This window comes from Tupaia chinensis, unplaced genomic scaffold, assembly GCF_000334495.1.
Source record: "Tupaia chinensis unplaced genomic scaffold, TupChi_1.0 Scaffold000195_1, whole genome shotgun sequence".
In the NCBI taxonomy this organism is placed as follows: domain Eukaryota; kingdom Metazoa; phylum Chordata; class Mammalia; order Scandentia; family Tupaiidae; genus Tupaia; species Tupaia belangeri.
Window position 1 is genome coordinate 253,521 of NW_006159670.1, and position 24,871 is coordinate 278,391.

A 24,871-nucleotide genomic window follows, 5' to 3' on the forward strand; every position below is an offset into this window, starting at 1 on the left:
ACGCGCCCTACAGAGAAAAAACCTCAAAAAAAAAAAAAAAAAAAAAAAAAAAAAAACCCCAAAGTTGCTTCTCTGGGAAAAATAGGTTAAGAAGGATGGCTAGTGGCATGGTGGTTAAGGCCACTGGATCCCACATGGCTGACCAAGAAGTTCAAGTCCCAGACCCAGCAGCTGGAAAACTATGCCAGGCATATGTGTGTGCGCCCCAAATCCCAAGGAGAATGGAAGAGAAAGAATGGTGGCTCGGCCATCCCCCTGCAGGTGCTTCCTCACGGTCTGTCTGATGCTTTCCTGTGAGTGCACACACCCTATTGCAAAAACAACAACTAAAAAATGACAAAAAGGAAAAAGAAAAAAAAAATAGATTAAGAAAAAAGTCAAGAGAAAACAAATTACCAACATCAGAGGTGAAAATGTGAGAAAGACATCACATTTCAGATGTTAAATTTTTGCTAAAAGATTGGACAACAAAAATGAATGCAGCAAATTCTCTCGAAAACACAAGTTCCCCAAACCAGCCCATAACAAGTAGAAGTACAAATAGCCCAGTAACTGATAAATCGAATTTGGAATTTAACATTTCCATGAAGAAAATTCCAGGCAGAGATGGTTTCACTGGAGAGTGATCCCAAAACCGGACGATAAGACAGGAAAACTGCTAGCTTCACGTTAGTTCATCTAGAAAGCAGACAAAGAAGGAATGTTTCCCAGATTACTACAAATGACCCATATGGCCTTGTTACCAAAACCCCAACACTAAGAAAAATTTAGATCAATGCTTTCCATGAACATACTAAAAGCATCTTAATAAATAAATGCTACCAAACAGAACCCACCAAGACACAGCGGGCTTCTCCTAGGAATGCAAAGACATGTAACTAGGGCCACAGGAACAAAAAAAAGTGTCTCAATAGATATGGAGGGAGCTCATCACAAAATTCAAAACCCTTTCATGATAAAAAATAAAACTAAAATAAAGCCCTTCCCAACTCTCAACAAACTGGACGATCACGCCACACGTGTGCGCATGTGTGCCCCAAATCCCAGGAGAATGGAGGGAAAGGGACAGTGGCGCGGTCAAGCCCCCGGGGTGATTTCCCACTTTCTCTCTCTCGCTGTCTCTGTTTGCCTCTCTGATTAGCGCGCGTGCCCTATGGTAAAAACTGAAAAGTCAAAGAATCAGCTGACACACCGGCAGTTTCCCCGGTTTTACACGCGGCATGTGGGTAACGTGACACAGTGGACTTCCCCTGAGCGAGGAGGCCCTGGGTGGCTGCTTCCCACCGACCACTTCCAGTCAGCTATAGTCAAGCGGGGCACTGGGAGAGCTAGCCAGTACAATCGGAAACAGAAAGGAGAGGTGAAAGGCTAAGAAACAAAGGAAAACTGTCTCTGCCCACAGACAGTCTAGCTTATTTACAGAAAACCCTGTGGAACTGCCCTAAGAAGGAGTTAACAAGGCTGCCTGGTGATAAGACAGAGCATGGGTATTCTGTGTTTTCAGGGGCCTTAGGGCGCATGCAACTCACTGGACAGAGACAGAAAGAAGGAGCGTCAGCAATCACCTCCCGCCAGGGGCGGTGGCCACACCGGAATCCCCTCTCCTCCACTCTCCTGGAATTTTGGACGTTCATGCACACAAGCCAAGTGTGACTTCCAGGCCACCAGGTGGGGAACTCGAACCACGGATGGCTAATGTCAAAGTCCAGTGTCTTACCCAGCCTGCCACCTACTGGCCACAAACATCAGTATTTTATTTTGAGTTTTTTTTTTTTTTTTTTTTGGAGAGGTTTTTGCTATAGGGCATGTGCGCTCGCCAGACAGAGAGAGACAGAGAGACAGAAAGCGAGAAATCACCCCCCAGAGGGGATGGCCACACCGCAATCCCTTCTCCTCCATTCTCTCAGCGACATAGCCATTACGCTAACTGCTGGTCCCTTGAGTTGTTTTTTAATATACCAGCAAACAATCAGAAAATGTAAGTATTGAAATGTACAGTTCAATACCGTTAAAAATATTAAAATTTATAATTAAGTTTAAGAAAATAAATGGAATAATTCTGTAATGAAAATGATAAAACACTGCTAAAAGGAGTCAGTATCAATTTTCTCCAAAATAATCCATAGTCTAAAGCCATAGTGTTTTGTTGTTGGTGGAGGTGATGATAGAAACCAATAAGCTGGGGAACAACAGGTGACACGGTGGTCAAGGCACTGGACTCCCACATGGCTGACCATGGTTTGAGGCCCAGACCTGACAGCTTGAAAGTCATGCCAGGTACAGGTGTGTGCGTGCTAGAAATCCCAAGAGGAAAATGAAAGAGAAGGGTCTGTAGAGTGGCCATCCTCCCTAGCGTGTGATTTCTCACTTGCCCTCTGTCTCTTCTGACAAGCTATACACCCTATGACAAAAACCTTAAAAAAAAAGGCTAAAATGTCACATAGAGCGGGACCAGCAGTTAGCGTAGTGGCTATGTCGCTGGACCTCCATGTAGTCGACCGCAGTTTGAGTCCTACACCCAGTGGCTTAAAACTCACTCTGGGCGCATCTGCATGCGTGCCCAAGATCCAGAGAGGAGAATGGAGGAGAAGGGATTGCGGCATGGCAATCCCCTTGGGGGGTGATTTCGAGCCTTCTGTCTCTCTCTCTCTGTCTGGTGAGCACACACGCCCTATAGCAAAAACCTCTCCAAAAAAAAAAGTCACATAGAGGGACCAGCAGGTGGTGCGGTGGTTAAGGCCCTGGACACTTCCACATGGCCAACTGCAGTTCGAGCCCCGGACCTGGTGGCTTGCTTTCTCACTTTGTCTCTTTCTTTCTGTCTCTCTCTGGTCAAATTAAATGAATGATAAATGAAAAGTTGAATAAATAATTGTTTTTATAAAAAGTCACATAAGAATGCAAATACATGCACTCTCCCTCCTCGCTTTACGACCGAGCTCCATTCCCACCAGGTCATTAAGTAAACTGGTAGACGAGCAAGGAGCTTAGGGCAGGTGTCCTGCGGCACGTCCGGGCAACGGGGGGCACACGTGTTTCAGTAGCTGACAGGGGACAGCACGCCAGCCCCATGTCATCTCTCATACAGATCACAGCACAGTAATATCAATGCAGTGCAATTATGACCTACAAGGTGCATTATTATGTATAATAAGGTATAAATGAAAGGACAGTATTGCACGATGGCGAACGCTTCATGGAGTGATTACTAAGCAACCAGGAAACGAGACAAAAACCCAGATCACACAGACTGAGAAAGGGGGTCCCCGCGCTGGAGAACTGGTCGTTATGTCTGAGCGGTCATTAAACAGGTGGGTCATTAAGTGAGGAGCGGCCGTAACCTAAACTAGCTAAATCAATGTAGGAAGAAATACAAAGGAAGCCCAAAGCAGGAGAATCCGCACTGCCTGATTTCTGTCTCACTGTACAGCTACGGTAACCAAGACAGCACAGTGGCTCCGGACAAATCGATCCACGGAACGAAACTGGCCTGCGAGTGGCAGTCAACTGGTTTCAACAGAGGCCACGAGCATTTCGGTGAAGGCTTGTCAGCCAGTGGGAGAAAACCTGCCTCTGCCTCACACAGAGACAACATGTAATCCTAGGTGATCCCAGACCTACACATAAGCAAAATCACAAAGCTGCCGGAAAAATCCAGGACACGGTCTTCCTGACAAAGACAAAGCAGACAAGTATTCCCTAAGACACACAACAAAGGCCTTACCTATAAATGAAAAATACAGTATTTCAGTCTTTGTCAAAATTAAAAAATAAAAAAGCAATGTTAGAAGCAAGAAAAGGCGGGCCCGGGCGTGGTGGTGCAGACGTGAGGGCGCTGGTTTGCAAGGCTGAGGCCACGTGCGAACCCGGGTTCAGTTCCTGGATCAACAGAAACTGGCTGGGCCTGGGACGCAGCGGGCTTCAAGGCCAGGACAGGAAGGATCACTGTGGCAAATCTCTGGGGCCCAGCAGGTGGCGTGGAGGTTCAGAGCTGGATACCAGTGGCCGCCTGCATGGCTCGGGTCCCGGACCTGGTGGCTCGAAAATCATTCTGGACGTGTGTGTATGCATGCCCAAGATCCCAAGAGGAGAACAGAGAAGGGATTATGGCATCTCCATCCCTCCTTGGGAGTAATTTCTCACTTTCCACCTCTCTCATGAACGCACATATCCCATAGCAAAACAACAACAACAACAAAAACCACCTCTCAGGGCTGGATATGGGTACAGCAGGAAAACGCGGCCGTGCAAGGCTGACTGCATGGAAGGTTGTGTGCTTGTGTCTGGAGACATCTAAGTACCCCAGGTATGGAGGCTGAAACCGGGGTGGGGCGCAGCAGCCAGACCCTGTGGGGTGCAGTCTGTCTGCTTGCCTGCCTGTCTTCTCTGTCTCTTTCACATATGTGATAAATGAGCTTTAAAAATATTCTTCCGGGCCAGCCAGTGCATGGTGGTTAAGTTGGCTAGATCCTGCATAGCTGCCTGCACAGTTTGAGTCCCGGACCAAGCAGCTGGAAAAGCACATTAGACACGTATGCATGTGTGTAAAATCCTGCCAGGAGAGAGAAACGGAGGAGAGGGGATTGTGGCACGGCCGCCCCCCTGGTGGGGTGAGAGGTGCTTTTCTGGCTCTCTCTGGCAAGGACATACGTCTCTGACAGAATATTTTAAAAATATGTCTCTAGGCCAGCAGGTGGCATGGTGGTTAAGGTGTTGGATCTCACGTGGTAGACCGCGGTTCTAGGCCTGGACCTGGTGGCTTGCTTTCTCACTTTCCCTCTGTCTCCCTCTGGTGAGTACATGTGCTCTATAACAAATGAAGTGATAATGATAAGTAAAACTGAAATGATTTTTTCAAAGGAAAAAATGTTTCTATTACTTTCTCTCCACCCTCCAGTGCGTGCACTCTCTCTCTCCCTCCCTCTCATTAAAAAAAAAAAAAAAAAGGCCCAGCTGTGGTAGCACACAGGTCCTGTCACTGCTTAGCAAGCTGAAGCCACACGGGAAGCCCGAGTTTGGTTCCCAGACAAACCTGAACACTCCCAGTGCAGGTGTGCACACCTGTAATCCCAGCTAGCAGGGAGGCTGACGGAGGGCCATGGCACAGTGAGACCGTCAAAACTGCCTCCCTCTGCCTCTCTCACATTCTCTCTCCCCTACTTCCCACCATCTCTTGCTCATAAAGGAAAAACAGAAGAACATGGAAAGGCTGACCACAGCTTGGGAGAAAGTATTTACAATACATATATCTGAAAAGAGACTTCACCCAGAAAACATTAATAATCTACAAATAAATAATGAAAAGACAACCCAATCAAAACGGGAAAAATTTGAACAGCATAAATCTCAAGATATAAAAATAAGCAATGAGCACCAGAAATGTGCGTCACATAGTCATCCAGGAAACGCTCATGAAAACCACACCGGGACCCCGCGTCAGCCTCTCCGGTAGCGGAAATTCACAAGGCAGACAGGAGCAAGTATTTGCGAGAAAGGGCAGAGTGGGGACTCTCACACCCTGCTGGGGGATAAAATGAGACAACCTCTTTGGAGGTCATTTTGGTAGTTTCCTATAAAATTAGACACACAAATCCCCTCAACCCAACAATTCCCCTCTGAGGTATTTACTCAAGGCGGAAGATGAGATTCCAGGGACCAGCAGGTGGTGTACAGGCTATGTCGCTGGACTCCCACGAGTCAACCACAGTTTGAGTCCAAGACCCGGTGGCTTAAAACTCATGCTGGGCGTGTGTGTGTGTGTGCCCAAGATCTCGAGAGAATGGAGGAGAAGGGATTGTGGCATGGCCATCCTCCCAGGAGTGGATTTCTTGTTTCTGTCTATCTCTCTGGCAAGCAGACATGCCCTATAGCAGAAATTTCTCTTAAAAAAAAAATTCCAAAGATGTACTTGAGCAGAATGTAGAACGTCTATCGCAGCTTTCAACACAACGGCCCCGACTGCGAGCACTCCGCATGCCTGTCAGAAGAGCCTGGGTAGGGCAGCAGTCCCACGGAGGTTCAGGCAGCTGGTCCCACACGGCCAGCTGCGTGATTGAGTCCCAGACCCAATGGTTTAAAATCACACCGGATGCGTGTGCCTGCATGCCCCAAATCCCGGGAGGTGAGTGGAGGAGAAAGGACTGCAGTGTGGCCATGCCCCCCAGGGGTGAATTTTCACTTTCAGGCTCTCTGATTCTCTCTGGCAAGCATACACACCCTACAGCAAAACTAAAAAATAAATAAATAGCACAAATAAAAAGAGAATGGATAAACAAATTGTGGTATATTCATATAATGAACTATTACCAAAAAATCTGAATAACCACGGACAGAGGAACATGATGAATCTCAAAACCAGCAGATTCTGGGCAGCAGGGAGTGTAGTGGTTTAGGCGCTGGACTCCCACAGGCCGGCCACGGTGCAAACCCCGGACCCAGAGGCTGGAAACTCACACCAGGTACATGGCATGGGGTGCTTCCTCACTCGTCCCCGCAGCCTCGGTCTGTCCCTCCTGGGCTCACACGTGCCCTCTGGCAACATTTAAAAGGGAAAGACTTCACACAGAGAAGTGAAAACGTGGGGCCAAAGTTTCACCAGGACTATGCTGGGTCTGGTCTCGGGTTCTGGTCTTCTGGTTAAAACTTCCTCAGCAAAGTCTGAGTTCCCAGATCAAACTCCCTTTTTTTTCCAGATGTTTTTGCCTTAGGGTGCATGTACCCGTTAGAGAGAAAGAGAGACAGAGACAGAGAAAGGGAAAGTGAGAAATCACAGCTGGGGGATGGCCACACCACAATCCCTTCTCCATTCTCCTCCTGGGATTTTGGGCATGCATGCAAAAGAGGAATGGACCTTCTGTTAACATCTGCTTTCTGCTGACCCTAGGCTCACTGGGGTTTCTGACAAACACCCTGGAGCCAGAACGAGGATACCACTGACAGACTCCAGCACACATACCCGGGGTAGCTTCTAATCCACGGGCAATGCATCTGAGACAAGAACCGACCCCTCCGGGACCCACAGCGGCCCACGTAGGCTCCTGGGCACACCCTCTGGATTTTGCCCTGGCCTCTGTTACCCCGTCTGCCGCTCACGGCTTCCTTCTCTCCAGAGCTGCCCAGCTCCTGCTCAAGGCTGCTTCAACATCTGCTCCCCAGCACCCTTCTGCTGCCCGGCCCACGAGCAGGCTACACCAGACTCCAGCTACCCGCAGAGTGGCAAGGGGGTCTGAGGTTAGTTCTGGCTCACTGGGAAGGGGGTGGGGGGCTGTCTTGACGATGCACGTGATGAATAACAAACGCACACTACCAGCACGCGGATGGATGATTAGCTCTGAGGGCAGCGACCTCAGTCCCGGGGTAACTGTGCCTTGCAAACATTGCCTAGCAACCGAGGAGCCCGGTGAGCGGGATCGCTCGCTGCCGCTCCCAAGTGGAGGGCGCGGGGAAGGCAGGCACAGCCGCCTCCCGGAGGAGACCGCGCTCAGACCTCAGACCGAGGCCGCAGGTGCTTCTCCACCAGCCGGCAGGGCGCCCGCCCACGTACTCGCGGAAGGGAGGCTTTTGTTTCAGCGCAGCACCGCACAGCACAAAAACGTGGTTTTGACAGTCCTGTCTCCATGACCGTTTGTTTGGCTGTGCTCCAATATCTATGCTTCCAATGCAGTGAGTGAGTGTCACAAGCTAAGAAGGTAAAGATGACCTCAGAATAACCGAGGCTGAGCTAAACGCTGCAGGAGACCCGGGCACTGCGCGCAGCTTTGAGCTCTGCTTTCCCACCGAGATAGAAAGAGCACATACGAGCGAGATCTGTGTCTGGATCGCCTGTTGTTGGGGTCCGCTTGGTTTTTTTCCTTTTGTCTCCTTAATACGGCTTCCCACTGAGGCGCTGAATCAACCATATCGTTCTCCTGCCGTATTCTGAAAAGAAAAGCCATTAGTCTGACGTTAACACCCATACAAAGTGCCTTGTTAAACTTGCCTTTAAAAGTTACCTAAGCAGCAGCAATTTCATTATAATCTGAAAGCTAAGAATGTAGTAACTCGATAATACACCCGATAATACACCCGGTAGTCGGTAAACGTGCACTTCCAAGGGGTCTCCAAAGCTCATGGAAAGCACATGTTATGAAAACACTGCATGGTTTTCAGGAAAGTTTTTTGCACCAAAATAAACTTGTGATTTTTAAAAATGTTATTTATTTTATTTTATTTATTACTATTAATTTTTCATTTAACCAGAGAGATACAGAGAGAGGAAAGGTGAGCAAGTAAGCCACCAGGTCCGAGATTCGAACCACAGTTCACCAAGTGGGGGTCCAGCACCTTCACCACCACACCTGCCAGCCCCAATAAACTTACATTTTAATTCCATTTTCCTCATACACATTTAAGTATATGCTAAAATATTCAAGTTTAAACATGTAAAAATATATTGGTTACTTCTGGATTTCCACCTCTTAAACTTTCTAAGGGCCAGCGGGTGGCACGGTGGTTTGGATGGCTGGATCTCACATGGCTGACTTTGTGGCTTAAGTCCCAGACCTTGTGGCTTGAGAAACGTGTGCATGCCCAAAATCCTGAGAAAAGAATGGAAAAGAAGGGACTGCAGGGTGGCCACCCCCCCACCTCAAGATGATTTCTCATTTTTTGTCTCTGTCTCTCTCTAGGAAGCATACATACTCTATAGCAAAACTTTTTTAAAAAACTAAAGAAAAAATGAATCAAATAAAAATTCTTTTTTTTTTTTTTTTTGGAGAGATTTTTGCTATAGGGCACGTGCGCTTGCCAGACAGACAGAGAGAGACAGAGAGACAGAAAGCCGGAAATCACCCACCAGGGGGATGGCCACGCCACAATCCCTTCTCCTCCATTCTCCTCTTGGGATCTTGGGCACACACATACACACGCCCGGCGTGAGTTTAAGCCACCGGGTCTGGGACGCAAACCGCGGTCGACTACGTGGGAGTCCAGTGACATAGCCATTACGCTAACTGCTGGTCCCCAAATAAAAATTCATTTAAAACACATTGAAGTTTGTGGACCCGCATGGTGTGGTGGCTTAAGGTGGCTGGCTCCCACCCAACAGCATGGCTAACAGCATGGTTAGCCCCAGACCCTGTGGCTGGAAACACATGCTGGGGACGTGTGCATGTGTGTCTGGAATCCTGAGAGGAGAAACGGAGAAGGGGTCTGTGGTGTGACCATTCACCACGGGGGAGCACTCTCACTTTCCCTCTCTCCCTCTCTCTCTCTCTCTCTCTCTCTGCCTTGCTCTGGTAAGTGCACATGCTCTCTAGCAGAATTTTTTAAAAATGTAAGTTTATGGGACCAGCAGTTGGTGTAATGGCTATGTCGCTGGACTCCCATGTAGTTGACCGTGGTTCAAGTCCCAGACCCAGTGGCTTAAACTTATGCCAGGCGCGTGTGCGTGCATGCCCAAGATGCCGAGAGGAGAATGGAGAAGAGATTGCGGCGTGGCCATCACCACCCCCTGGGAGGTGATTTCTCTGTTTCTCTTTCTGGCAAGCGCACGCACCCTGTAGCAAAAACCTCTAAAAATATATATATATATAAGTTTATAATAAAAAAAGAGTGGTGATGGGACAGCCCCAAAACACAGCAGCCAAGCACTTTACAGAGAGCTGGATCCTACGTGGCTGACCAGTGTGAATCCTGGCCCTGGCAGCTTAAAAAACATTCCAGGGGCATGTGTGTGTGCCTGGAATTTCAGTAAGACATAACAGCGAAGGAAAGGGGGCTGCTGCGTGTGACATGCCCCTCTGGGTGTGCCCTCTCTCTGGCAAATGCGCATACCCTCTGGAGATTAAAACAATAAAAAGAAACAGGGGTATCTGCTAGAGTCAATCCTGTTTTTTTCTTTTTGAGAAATTCTTGCTATTGGGATTGTGTGCTTGCCAGAGAGACAGAGAAAAACCAAGAGACAGAAAGCGAGAAATCACCCCCCGAGGGGGATGGCCACACCACAATCCCTTCTCGTCCATTCTCATCCAAGATTTTGGCACCCATGGACACGTGCCCAGAATGAGTTTCAAGCTATGGAGGCCAGGACTCGAACCATGGTCAGTCATGTGGGAGTCCAGTGCCTTAATCACCATGCCACCTTCTGGACCCATATAGTGTCAGTCCTAAATGCTAGTTGAAACACAATAAATCATTTTACTTTGAAATGCTCTTAAAATTTCACACGAGGGTCAGCTGCACTGGTGTAGGCAGCAGGGCACGGTCACGTGACAGGGGAGCCACCCGGGGGCCCAGGTTCAGGTCCTGCGTCGACCTGCACACACCTGGCACTTCCGTGAGTGTCCCTGATCCCAGCTGGCTGGGAGGCTGGGGAGCACAATGGCATGGCAAGACTCTGGAAAGTGCACCTAACTGTCTCTGTTTGTCTGTCTTTTTTCAGAAACAAACGGAAACTTAAACTTAAAAAGGAATTCACACGGGGACCAGCAAGTGGCATGCTGGATTCCTACATGGCCAATCACAGTTCAAATCCAGGACCCAACGGCTTGAAAATCGCGCTAGGCACATGTATGTACATGCCCAATACCAAGAGGAGACTGGAGGAGAAGGGACTACGCTGTGGCCATTCCCCTGGGGGGCAATTTCTCACTTTCCCTTTCCCTCTGTCTCTCTCTGGCAAGCACATGCGCCCCATGCCAAAATCTAAAGAAAAGAAATCACAGATATTACTAAAGGTTTTATTAATACACGCCAGCTATAACTGTTTTTTAACATAGAAAACTGGGGGTCCAGAAAATGAAACACGGGACATAGCGCCCTAGCGGAGCACGCACACGCCATCCTGGCTCTGCTCCCGTCAGAGGGCACCAGGTGGACGCTCTGCGTGGCCAGGCAGGAACATGAGGAAGAGGGGAGGGAGACCCCGGGAGCGCCCGCACTCACCCAGAGCCATCTCAGGGAGGTGTTGCCAAGTCTCACTTTAAAAAAAGATAACCTGCCAACCCGAGTTTTTAAAGTGAGCTCTCCCAATTTTCGAGTACTGGCGACTAACTCTGAACGTCAAGGCACTGTGCGGACGTAGCAAAGCCCATCTGCGGCCCGCTCGGCCTGCAGAGGATGCCTCTGACCCAGCGGGGCCTCCTGACCAGGTCTCCGGGTGAGGTGCCGAGGACCACGGGAGAGAAGCCAGTCTCCGGGGCACCTCGCCCCGCCTGCAGCGGCCAGCGTTCCTTACAAAGCCAACAGCTCTTACTTCAATATTTAGATTTTTTTCAGTTTACTATAGAGCGTGTGCACTCACCAGAGACGGATGGGCAGAGGAGAAAAGTGAGTCACAGCCCTGTCTCCTCTTGGGAGTACGGAAATGCATGCACACGTGCCCGGCGTGTTTTGAAGCTGCCAGTCCAGGGTGGGAATCGTGCCATCGGCCAGTGGGACCCGGCGGCCTTAGCCACCACGCACCTCAGTGGCCGTGAACATTTCACTTTTAATTTACAGAAGCTCTCCCGGACAAAAAGTCCTAAATGCTAGTTGAAACACAATAAATCATTTTACTTTGAAATGCTCTTAAAATTTCACACGAGGGTCAGCTGCACTGGTGTAGGCAGCAGGGCACGGTCACGTGACAGGGGAGCCACCCGGGGGCCCAGGTTCAGGTCCTGCGTCGACCTGCACACACCTGGCACTTCCGTGAGTGTCCCTGATCCCAGCTGGCTGGGAGGCTGGGGAGCACAATGGCATGGCAAGACTCTGGAAAGTGCACCTAACTGTCTCTGTTTGTCTGTCTTTTTTCAGAAACAAACGGAAACTTAAACTTAAAAAGGAATTCACACGGGGACCAGCAAGTGGCATGCTGGATTCCTACATGGCCAATCACAGTTCAAATCCAGGACCCAACGGCTTGAAAATCGCGCTAGGCACATGTATGTACATGCCCAATACCAAGAGGAGACTGGAGGAGAAGGGACTACGCTGTGGCCATTCCCCTGGGGGGCAATTTCTCACTTTCCCTTTCCCTCTGTCTCTCTCTGGCAAGCACATGCGCCCCATGCCAAAATCTAAAGAAAAGAAATCACAGATATTACTAAAGGTTTTATTAATACACGCCAGCTATAACTGTTTTTTAACATAGAAAAGTGGGGGTCCAGAAAATGAAACACGGGACATAGCGCCCTAGCGGAGCACGCACACGCCATCCTGGCTCTGCTCCCGTCAGAGGGCACCAGGTGGACGCTCTGCGTGGCCAGGCAGGAACATGAGGAAGAGGGGAGGGAGACCCCGGGAGCGCCCGCACTCACCCAGAGCCATCTCAGGGAGGTGTTGCCAAGTCTCACTTTAAAAAAAGATAACCTGCCAACCCGAGTTTTTAAAGTGAGCTCTCCCAATTTTCGAGTACTGGCGACTAACTCTGAACGTCAAGGCACTGTGCGGACGTAGCAAAGCCCATCTGCGGCCCGCTCGGCCTGCAGAGGATGCCTCTGACCCAGCGGGGCCTCCTGACCAGGTCTCCGGGTGAGGTGCCGAGGACCACGGGAGAGAAGCCAGTCTCCGGGGCACCTCGCCCCGCCTGCAGCGGCCAGCGTTCCTTACAAAGCCAACAGCTCTTACTTCAATATTTAGATTTTTTTCAGTTTACTATAGAGCGTGTGCACTCACCAGAGACGGATGGGCAGAGGAGAAAAGTGAGTCACAGCCCTGTCTCCTCTTGGGAGTACGGAAATGCATGCACACGTGCCCGGCGTGTTTTGAAGCTGCCAGTCCAGGGTGGGAATCGTGCCATCGGCCAGTGGGACCCGGCGGCCTTAGCCACCACGCACCTCAGTGGCCGTGAACATTTCACTTTTAATTTACAGAAGCTCTCCGGGACACTGCCCACGCATGTCTCTCGGGCCGTGGCGAGCAGCCTGGGGCTGCCAGGTACCCACCCCACGGTGCCGCTCATCAGCACAACTGCCCCAAGACCCTCGTGGGCAGGACAGACACGTTTGCGGTCACTTCCGCCCTAAAAGCTGCATGTCGCTCCCGTTTCGCACATAGTATAGACGCGGGGAGATAGCTGGGTTTGCTTGGGAGCGCAAATCAGTGGGTAGGTGACGAATATTCATGTCACATATAACTTTGAGAATGTGAAGCCAATCCAAGTTGAAAAGAACGGTTCCTTAGGAGGAAGGAACTATTTAAATCTCTTTAGACTCCAGAACTGTGTTAAGTAAAAAATTATCTGTAACATACGCTAAGCCTTTGAAGTGTGTGTATTTCCTCACTGAAGTTTTCATTTCTAATAAGCCGTTATTTGAACATTATGGGATACCGTCATGGCATTTTTCAGATTTAAGAACCCAGGCCCGTCTCCTGGCATGAGCAGAATAAATTATAATGAAACCCACACCGTTACGGGCCGCGGTATTGGAAGTATCTGAAGAACAGGAGAAGGTTCACTACCTGAGGTCACAATTACTGACCATTCTTTGAAAATGCCACGTGGGCACACGTGTGTATGTGCACACATTCGCACGGCAGGGCCTGCTCCTGCCATCCCGGGAATCGGACAGTCACTGCAGGCCTCCTGCTCAGGGAGCTGCCTGGACATTCCCGGACTGAGGGGCCAGGGTGAGGCCGCGTCATCGATGGGACGAGATCACCAGGCGGCCAAGATGGCCTCTGCCCTCCTGCAGGAACCCACGCCCGGACTGCCAGGCCAAGCCTAGACACAGAACCTGGAGCTCTAGCCCTGCAGTCTTCCAGACAGCTTCCATTCCAAACAAAGTCACTACCAAGGTCAAAGTCGGGTGACTTTTACAATTTGTCAGAAAGTAAGGGTCTTCCCACACATGTATAATTTTAATGGCTATATGGTATGCATGCTCCCCAGAGATACAGAGAGACAGAGAGAGTAAGAAATAACCCCTAGGGCCAACAGCACTCCACAGCTCCTCCACTCTCTCTCGGGATTCTGGGCACACACATGTACCTGGTGTGACCATCAAGCTGCCGAGAACAGGACTCCAACTGCATGGCTGGCCCTGTGGGATCCAGACACCGTAACCACCATGCCACCACCTGCTCCAGAATCATCTCATATTTCTGAGAGGTCAAACATGCCAACGAGACTGGGGTCTCACGTAGGCACACACACGCTTCTCCCGGGACACTTAAAAGGAAAGGCAGTTATAATAAAGGTTTGTTCTCATTTCTAGCTGTTACCTTCATATTTATACCCTTCATTTTTATGATAAAAAAGTTAAAACTCTTGAGAAATAAGAACACATATTTTCTGTGCCTTGCTAGTAATAAGGACTAAATGAGAATGAATTTCAGATGATAGTATGCACCTCTAACTGTTATTTTTCTAAGCAAAAATTCTAGTGAGGACAGTGAAACGCTGAGACCCACACGTCGCAAAGACAGATGCCGTCTACTGGCGATGCTGCTTCATAAATATTCTAACGTGATGCATTAAAAATGCACGGCCGGCTGGGGAGGCACGGCAGCGTTTTCCTGAGCGATGGAAGTGTGGCCTTCCAGCCTGTAATGAAGTCTGAAATTACACCCTACCCAGGGCCTCTGGTTCACGGTGCTCATTACAAGAACGGAGGTGTCATTTCTGCCGCAGCCAAGCTGCTCCAGAAATCACAGGAGCTTCGTGAAAACGAAAAACCCTTGGCCGAGAAGCAGGAATACGGCAGCACCGGGCCTTAGGAGGAAGGGGTTAACCATTTGATTGCTTAGAGTGAATGAGGGAACAAAGAAATCTTTAAATGAAAAAGACACGTCTCCTACACAATTCTGACTCTTAGAGAAGCCTCGTTTATTCTTAAGTGTGGGACAGACGAGAGGTTTCCTGGTATATTTTAATTCTGATGTAGAGATTGACATCGTGAAGAAGACAAATACTGCAAACATGGTACTGACATTGTACCTTCTAAAAAAGTTAAACGTGCTATTACGTTATAGCCATGAGAATCTCCAGGAAAGAGTTCATTTTAATTTCTATCTGGGATCTACTAATTTTCAAATGTTGTATTTAAAGGCAAAACTCAAAAAACTGCCAAATGTTTGTTTCTTATATTCTTTGGTCCAGGAAGTGTATGTTCATCATATTTTGTCTCCCCACCTAAAACTGTGGCGCACCACGGTTGCGGCAGGAAGTACACCGCAACATGGAGAGGGCTGCTTTAGAACAGAGCGAATTTGTGAGCTAGCCAATGGGAAGGTGGCTCGATCCCACACGGCCAACTATGCAGTTTGAGTCCCAGACACTGTGGCTTCAAAAACACCAGGCACGCATGTGAGCATGCCCCAAATCTCGGGAGGTGAACAGAGCAGAAAGGACAGCCATGGGAAGTAGTTTCTCACTTTCTCTATCTGGCAGCAAACTACCAAAAAAAAAAAAAAGTAAAAGAATAAATTCAAGCAATGTTTTTTGTTTGTTTGTTTGTTTGTTTGGAGAGGTTTTCGCTATAGGGCGCGTGCGCTCGCCAAACAGACAGAGAGAGAGACATAGAGACAGAAAGCGAGAAATCACCCCCCAGAGGGGCTGGTCACAATCCCTTCTCCTCCATTCTCTTCTCGGGATCTTGGGCATGCACGCACACGCGCCCGGCGTGAGTTTTAAGCCACCGGGTCCGAGACGTGAACTGCGGTCGACTACGTAGGAGTCCAGTGACATAGCCATTACGCTAACTGCTGGTTCCCAGCAATGTTTCAAAATAAAAGAATTTGAATATATTTCCTCCATGACTCACCAAACTTCTGCATTTCCATGTTTCTAGACCAAGCATGAAATTTAGATTTTAACTGTCTTTGACACTTAATTAAAGTTGGCAAAGGTTTAGAAGATGAAATGCCATCTAATCGTCTGATAACAATTATGAAGATAATGACTATTCCTAGGCTCTTCTTCCCTGTCTTCCCAATTATAATTCTGCCTCTCCTGCAAATTCTCCCCAGGACCAAATGAATGCTTACACGAATCCCCCTGGGTTGCTGTCCTTGCCCTTTAGCTTCTCCTTCCCCTTTAATAGGACCCCCCTCCCCCTCACACCAATTCTTAATTTACTTCTAGCTCGGAGAAAAGCCTCATTCAATGCGGGACCCCAGCTCTGTAAAGCGGGTGGGCAGTGGGGCTTCACGCTGCTGTGAGCTCCTGGCTCCACGTCCCGCGTGGCCATTGTCTGACAGAGACCTTGGGCAGGACCACTTACCTTCCCGGGTCAGGTCTCGGTGTATCTACGAAGTTACCGCAAAGATCTTTTCTAGCTTTAAAATGTGATGTTTCTCTATTTGTACTGTATTGGGTCGTTGGAAAAGTCACGATGCATTTTTCTATGTTTCCTATTTAAACGACCCAATATTTGCAAGCCAGTCACCAAAACAAACCTCTACCTTCAACTCCAGCACAATGTGCCAGACAACTGCTTCACGCGGCCATGCCCTTGCTAAAACTCAATCGGCAGGTCCCGACGAATTGTGCGCTTCCCGTCGACGGCACTCGTCTCTGGATCGCCTGCTATAAAGCAATCTTTTTTTTTTTTTTTGAGTATTTTATCTTCCCTAGGGAAATTTACGTTGGTTCCGGGCATCTGTCAGCATACTCCCTTAAGACCAGCAGGCAAAAAACCCATTTGTTTTTCTCCCCTTCCCCCACCACCAATACATTATTCTTATTTGCTCTTAAAGATGCCCCTGCCTCTTTCACTTACCCCGTATGTACCCCCTGCTAAAATGAGCTACCTTTGGTGCAACTGCCCTCCGAGTCTCCTGTGTTCCTCATTTTTCTTGAACCTGTTTTGCCTCATTCAGTAATCAGGCCACATTCCTCAGGAGCTGCAGCTCTGTCTTCCACAGCCATCCCTGTCAGCTTTCATTATGCCCCGGGAGCCTAAATCACCCCATCAAGCCCTCAATCTTGATCTGTCCATTACAGCAGCAGCCAGAGACCCCGGCGTCTGCAGCATGGAGACACAGCTGTCTCCACTGGCTTTGGGGGGCTGTCCTCTCCACCCCACAGTGCCGACCCTGTTTGCAGGAAAAGCTTGCAAGCCAGCGGTTACCAGTTTGCAGCCACGTGGGAGAAAAGCCCACTGGCTGAAGTCTGCCAACCTCGCGGGGCACAGGGGCGACGATGCTCCTCTCGCGCAGTCTCAGGGCAGAACCGCACAGCCCTGCTCTTTGTGGTTCCCTCCTCGGGCAGGGCGTCCTGTCAGGTGCAGTGCGGAACTTACGGCCCCAAAACACTTTGCCTTTTTTTTTTTTTGGAAAATAATATAAAACACCATACAGATATATTTAAAATATTTAAAAACATCTTAGCCTCTATTGGGACACTAATTGACCTCTAACAGACGGGTGGGTGAAAACACTTGAAAGACAGGAAGAAATGCGAACATCTCACGTCTGAGCCCGAACAAGTTCCCGTAGAAGCGCTGCCTGCCGTTTGTTCCGGGCGCAGGCCCCTCGGGTGGGACGGAGCAGGGCAGGGCGTGCCACACAGGCAGTCTACTCTTCAAAGCACGTCCATCAGCCTCGGGCCCTTCACAACGTCTCGCGAGGTAGGCAGGGCGGGTGTTCCCTTGCACACAAGACAAAGACCCGGGGTGCAGCAATCAGCTCTCGGCCACAGAGCTCTTCAAAGCAGGACCGGGTCTGCCACACGGGCCCCTCGCGTGCTCGTACGCACACCCTCACACGCGTGACTCGTGTGTTCAGGCTGCAAACCTCCCAGAGTGAAATCGAGGAGGGGTTTAAGTGGTCCCTGCTGCCTGCGTCCTCCCGTCCTGCTCTAACCTAGACAGCGCTCATTTCTCTCACTCTCGGTCCACACCAGGCTCCAGAGGGACTCCCACTTTCGTGCTTACGCAAAAGACGCCAGACCACTACCCCATGCCACTCACCTCCCCAAACCTCCCGCTTCGAATTTCCCGGTGCCCAGCCACACAACGCAGCCTACTGTGACCAAGAGACGCAAGGCTCCCTGGTGAGTGCTCTAGGCTGTGGGTGTTCTGCAGACGCTGCCTCGGATGGGGAGGCCAGAGGCTTAAACTTGAGATATGCCCAGGGAGAGCTGGCCCGGGAGAGCACCACTCTCAGTCTCTCCGGGCCCTCCAGTGCACTACGGGCCAGCCCAGGACACGGCCCACGGCTCAGGCTGCCCAGAAGACTGGCAGGCCTTGCTCAGCTCTGGGCAGTACCCACAATGCTCTCGAGCCAGCGACTACAGCCGATCATTCACAGAGCTCCCGGGGTGCAGTGCCCTTCTTGGCTAGCTGCCAGCCTGATAAACTCAATCAAGCCAGGTGCTCCCCAACTGGCATGGCTAAGTAAGCGACCTCTGAAAAAGCTCGTGTTCTTACCTTTCCCATCCGCCATTGGCTGAAAGATCAGCTTCGTTTCCCAATAGCAGCCACCCATCGGGTTTCGATGCTAATGGTGGGGAGGACATCAGCACCCCTGTAAGTCTGGTAAAAGCTACAGACCTGACCTCCCAGGACTGCACTTGAAGCAAACACAATTCTATTTACAATTGATTGGGGTTAGGAGATGCCTAAAACCTAAAACAAAGGTTAAGACTTCCTGGTGTGGGGCCAGGAGGTGGCGTGGCAGATAGGGCACTAGACTCTCACACGGTCAACCACAGTTCAAGCCTCGGACCTGACAGCTTGAATCACGCCAGGTGTGTGACACATGTGCCCAAAACCCTAAGAGGAGAATGGAGGAGCAGGGATTGTGATGTAGACATCCCCCAGGGGGTTATTCCTCACTTTCTCTCTCTCTCTCTGTTTCTCTCTGTCTCTCTCTGGCAAGCATATGTGTCCTATGGCAAAAATTAAAAAAAAAAAAAAGAAAGAAAAGAAAAGAAAAAGAATGCCAGGTGTAAAAAGAACCAAATATGTAAAGATAGAAAAGTGGGAGGATGGAGACAGACTCCCCCACCACAAAATGTAGGAAGGGCCAACAGGGGGGTGGCAGAGAGGACAGGTGAGGGAGAGGAGCCACTCCAGAGCGAGCTCTCGAGAGCGAGCTGCTGAGCCCGAGATGCCCCACTTCTCGCCCCATTCCATCTCCAGAGTAGCTCTCAACAAAGACGGGCCGCTGTCCTTGCTCCCCAGACAAGAAGACTAAGATGTAAGTTGGTTAAATGAGCTGCCAAGGCCAATCAGGAACACAGGGCAGAACAAGCCCCTGGCACGTTCCCACAGAGCGGCCCCAGGCTAACAGGAAAGACTTTCTTCATGCAAAAGAGAAAAACTTCCAGCTAGAAGTGGCCAAGGGGGAGGGGGGGACCAGCAGTTGGCATAATGGCCATGTCGCTGGACTCCCATGTAGTCGACCGTGGTTTGAGTCCCGGACCCAGTGGCTCAAACTCATGTCGGCGCGTGTGTGTGCGTGCCCAAGATCCCAAGAGGAGAATGGAGGAGAAGGGATTATGGCATGGCCATCACCCCGGGGGGTGATTTCTCGCTTTCTGTCTCTCTGTCTCTCTCTGCCTTTCCGGTAAGCACACGTGCCCTATAGCAATGGGGAACTGCACCCCATCCCCCCGGGGGGTTATTTCTCGCTTTTTGGCTTTCTGTCTCTCTGTCTCTCTGGTGAGCGCACACACCCTATACCAAAAACCTCTCCCCCCTCAAAAAAAAAAGTGGCTATGGGGAACTGCACCCCAAAGACCACGCACTCCACAAAGCAAAATCTACTCTGTCCAAAGGGCCACTGGATACATCATGACCATCAAAGAGTTCTTGGGGTTTTTTATTTCTTTAGAAAAAGAAGGATAAGAACCCCCGACAATCCTGCCCTCGGCCCGCAGCCAGTGAGGATGGCCGTGTGTCTGGCACGCTCAGGCACACCGGGGTGGACCCAGCCTTCCCACAGGCTTCCAGAACTGTGTGGGGCTGCCCTCTGCCCTCGCCGCCAGGGCCAGGCCCAAAGCATTCCAGAAAAGCGACCTGCCTAGGAGCTGCCCGTCTCCCGGAGTGGGGGAAGCAGGCGCGTCCGGTGCCTGGTTTGCGGAGCAGTGAGGTAGCCGGGGCTGACGTGGACGCCCTACGGCAGGAAGAACGTCAGCGTGCACGAGGTCCCCTGCGCCCCGTGCAGGACTGTCACAGTCCTGTAATAAAAGTATACGGGGCAGGACGAGAGCTTGCTGGTTACACTGGCAGCGAGGGGAGGCAAGATGGATGAGGCTGCAGAGATTCATCTCTCCCCTGGAAGGAGCCTTCTGCAGAACAAGCCCGACCTCAGGAGGGCCCCCTCGTCACGCTGGGCTGCAGGGCTGGGCGCTATCCCGACCTCGGCCCCACACGGAATAGCGGGCTCTGCAAGATCTAGAGAGCCAGTGGGGGCCACGGGGGGGCAGCGAGGCCGCGGGGGCACGCACTGCTGGCAGCGTCCTAGTCGGGGCCTCCTCCGGCGCCTCCTCTGTACTCCGTCACCGCTGCCGCACTGAACTCGCAGAGGTGGGGACCAGCACTGAAAGACATACTTCTTCTCATTTCGCCATCCCGAGATCTAGACTCTAGACCTCATCTACAGACCCAGGCAAGGGCGGAAGCCAAGGGCAAACGTCTACAGGTGAAATAAATGAGTGTGCGAGTCCTTCGCGATTCCGCGGGAGTGTGCGGGGCCACGTGGGAAAGCGCTTTCTGGTCATCGGCCTTCCACAGCGGTTAGCATGGGAGTAACACCACCTGCCCCGTACAGCGCATTCTACACAGGAGGAGCGTGGGTCTCGAACGTCCCACTGCGTAAGGAGAGTCCTGAGGGCAGAGGCACCACAGGAGCGCTGCACTCGCACCCCGGCCACGAGCGCCTGCAGGCCTTGACGGCCGCCTCAGAAGGGTGTCCTTTATTTCTCTCCAGGTTTTTGCCACAAGGCACCTGCGCTCACCAGAGAGAGACAAAGCGAGGGGAAGTGAGAAATCACCCTCTGGGGAGATGGCCAGGCCACCATCCCTTCTCCTTTCTCCTGGGACTTGGGGCGTGCCCACACGTGCCTGGTGTGGTTTTCAAGCTGTCAGAGCTGGAACTCGAACCGTGGTTGGCCATGTGAGAACCCAGCACCTTCACCACCACACCACATGCTGGCCCCAAAGGCTTTTCATTTTCCGCAGCAAGTGGTTGGGTGCAGGTGTTGAGCACGGTGTAGAATTCACCACGAAAAACGGGAGCTAAGTTCACATCCAGGCCCAGCCCCAGTGGTGCGGGCCGCGGGGCGCTGCTACGTGAGGCTGGGGTCACGCGTCCCACGTTTCCTTCTCGGCTCTGTCTACACAGTGTGGTGAGGTGCACCTGCGGGCGAGCCAAGCTCTCGGGGACCGGGACCCGGGCTTCGACCTCTGCCGGCGCCTCTACCCGGGGGCCAGCACCACACCGCCAGGCCGTACCTGTTTCTCTTCTTCCGATGCTCTCTGTGGGAGTTTTCCGACTCACTCCCACTGCTGGTGTTGCAGCGGGAGCGCGACCTGGGGACAATGTGAGAAAACAATGGGAAAAACTCACGTTTATGATAAACGGACAATTTCAGAAACGTTCACGTTGGTGCTTAGCAAAATTACCGAGCCAAACCCTACCCCCTTCCACGTTTCTGAGCATCTGAGGAAGCCTAGAGCTCGGAGACACAGTAACGCAGCACAACACGGAAACGAACCGAGGAGACATCATCGTGCTTCCAGAAAGGGCCGTGAAGACCGACGGCACCAACAAAACTCGCACGCTGGCCCCGCCAAGCTCTGAGGCAGGCTGAACGTGCACAGAAGCCTGTCCCATGTGCTCCGTCCCCACAGAGAGAGCTGCAGTTATGTCCCTGCCCCTGCATGGACATGGTCCTGGACGGCAGCCCCTCTGCCCGTCCAGGACCAGTAGCTTCTGATGCCTCCCTCCCACGTGAAGCCCGGGCTGGCCACGGGAGCGGTGAGAGAGGTCCCAGGCCTCCAGCCATTCCGCCACGGGAGAACGGCCTCCGGGTAACACGGGCCGCAGCCTCAGGAGCCCCGAGGAGGACCGGCTGGTGGACCCGTCACGCCAGAGCGAGAGGGGGGCTGCCGCGCGGGCGGAAGAGTGTGGCTGCCACTCCACGTTTGCAGCGGCCTGTCACAGGCCACAGGTTCCTGAGTCGGCTCCTCCGAGACACGGGACCAGGGAAACCAAAACTCTCCCAGTGTAGCCTGAGCTCTGAGCACGGCTAACCCGCTCAGGCGCCCTCCCTCTCCCTGCTCCTCCCATGCCGCGTGCTCACCTCCTCCTCTGCTTTAGGTCGGAGTCCTCCCCGCTGTTATGGGCCTTCCTACAGAGAACAAGCAGAGGAGGGCATTAACACAGTGTCCGACACCGGGACGGTCCCAGCGAACGCCGATCTGCCCGCATCCCGCTGGGCACCGAGCACCGTCGCCAGCCCTAGAAATAACAGGCTCGCCAGGCTCCAGAAGCCCGCAGGCTCGCAGAGGCTGAAAGGTCCACAGACAGCCCCGCTCTGAGGACCTGTGGGGTCACCCGCCTGGTGACGGCTCAGTCGTTTCCACATTTGCAACCGCCAGGCCAGCCTCTACCTTCGTGTAACACACACCAGCTCGCGGGCTCCTGCTGCACCCTGGCCCCCAAGTCCCTTCTCCTTCTCTAGTCACCTCAATCACTAATGGTCACTGCTCCCAGCCTGCCACCTCGCTCCTCAGGGCTCGTCACTGTTCCTCTCCCTGTGGAGCGTCAGCCGGCCACCAGGTTACAGCGCGGGCTCCGGAGCTGACGACTCCACCCGAGTCCCCCCTCCTCCGTCCACGACGCTGAAACACGTCACCGCACTCCCGGGAACCTTGGCTCTCAGGAGCCTCTCGCAGAGCTGTCAGGATAAAAGGAATGAGCACGTCTAATCCGCACGGACGTGGACCCGGCACGGGAGCCGGGTGCGTGGGAGCTCTGGTTTCTGCACAGCTGGTTCCATTCTGCCCTTCCTGTGGCCCCGCCAGGACTGACAGGTCCCTGCTGCTCAACACCACCCTCACTCTTCTCCCAACTCTGTCCCTAGGCCCATCTTCTTTGGCAAAACCCCTAGAGTCCAACCATCTAGTTCTGGGCGACCCTGAACAGCTGGCGGGGCGCTGCGGGGAGCTCCGGTGAGGGGCGTGGGTCACATCTAAGGCCGCCTTCGTGCACCCTAAGGAAAGCCCTGTGTGGCCTGCCATCCCAGTGCCGTTCAGGATCTACGGACTGCCCTGCGGAGCAGTGCCAACCCCTCTCCCCGACTTTGTTTTCTCCTTCCAAAGGAAAAAAATAGCCATCGGATGGAATTCTTCCCTCTTCCTGCCACGGAAACAGCTCACCAGCCTCCCCGTCCGCTATTTATGGACGGGTCCTCACGACTGAGGCCAGCCCTCCGCCTGTGTGCCCAGGTCCGTCCCCGCGTGTGCTCAGTGACTTCCACTAGCCGCCTGGCCCCTTCTCACGGATGCTCCACTTGCCCTCCTGCCAAGCTCCTTCATCAGCTTCAACACCGTCAGGGCTGCGCTCCCTAAACACCCCTACCTCCGCCTGCACATCTCCGGCCCTGTCTCCGTCAGAGCCGAACGTCCTGAGAGCCAGCCTGTGCCCCATGCTCCCTCCCCTCCCCTACGTCCACCACCCGTGCCGACCCACTCCAGTTGGGGCGGACGTGGTTCTCAGAGGCCACCACGTCAGCGTGTGGTCTCGATACTTACATCACATTCGGAGTGGCTGGCACTAACACAATTACGGGAGCACAGCTCCCAGATGATCTCAACCATGTTCCAGGTCCACCGCTCCTTTCTTCGGTAGGTGCTTAATCTCCTGAGGACGACTGCCTGCTTTGCCACACACGTTTCACTTACGCGGTTCTCTGACGTGGCGCTAACTCCTCGCCCAAGCCCTGAGGGCCGCTGAACTCCCCGGCACGCGTGGGTGCTCGAGTGATCGCGAGGCCACTCACGTCCCTCTCGGAGCCCGGTGCCCTCTGCCCTCCCGGCTACACAGGTGGCATTCTGACTAACCCCTTCCCCACCGTCCAGGGCACGCCTTTGGGCCCACGTTTCTGGGAACTGTGGTTTGTCTTGGTTCGAGGAAGCATATCTTCCAGCTATTAATAAAGAGTCTGCATGGCAGGTACACGTGTGTATATATGTATTTGCTATGCGCACACACACACCTGTACACATATTTGCTATATAATAAATACACACACACACATAAATCTGCATGGCGGGCGTGTGTGTGTGTGTTTCAGACATCACATTTCTGAAAATGCCTTTACTCTAGACATGTAATAGTTTAGCTGATCTAGAACTCTAAATTTAAAATAATCTCTCAGGACCGTGTCTTCTTTCTCCAGTACTGCCGTCTAGTGACCCAATGCGTTCTGAGTGGTCACTGTTTATGCATGGGTATTTTCCCCTATCCTTTATCCCCCTCCTACTCAAGTCTTTAAAACCCCCTTAGACTGTACTGCTCTGAAATGTAAAGGGGACACACTCTGGTACAGATCGAACTTCTCAGCCTGGTACACCAAAACTCACTGGGCTCTTCTCTATGGAAATCACACCCTTTAGTTCTACGGTATATTCTTGTACTGCTTCTTTAATAGTTTCCTATATTTTCTTCTGTTCTTTTTCTTCCGTAGAAATTTCACTAATTGAGGAACCAGCAGTTGGCGTAATGGCTGCATCGCTGGACTCCCATGTAGTCGACTGCGGTTTGAGTCCCAGACCCAGTGGCTTAAACTCACGCCGGGCATGTGTGCATGTGTGCCCAAGATCCCAAGAGGAGAATGGAGGAGAAGGGATTGTGGCGTGGCCATCCCCCCGGGGATGGTTTCTCGCTTTCTGTCTCTCTGTCTTTCTGGCAAGTGCACGTGCCCTATAGCAAAACCCTCTCCAAAAAAAAAAAAAAA

General features: G+C 51.8%; 1 protein-coding gene across 1 annotated transcript in view; it reads right to left on the minus strand.

The window, feature by feature from the left end:
* The window catches only part of EPB41L4A (erythrocyte membrane protein band 4.1 like 4A), a gene marked incomplete at its 5' end in the record, with an annotated part of 306,715 nt that overhangs the window by 18,602 nt on the left and 263,242 nt on the right, over positions 1-24,871 (minus strand). Inside the window, 3 exons of the mRNA XM_006146888.3 lie at positions 7,798-7,917; positions 21,363-21,440; positions 22,214-22,261. Coding sequence (XP_006146950.1) covers positions 7,798-7,917; positions 21,363-21,440; positions 22,214-22,261 — 246 coding nt within the window. The remainder of the gene's footprint in view (positions 1-7,797; positions 7,918-21,362; positions 21,441-22,213; positions 22,262-24,871) is intronic.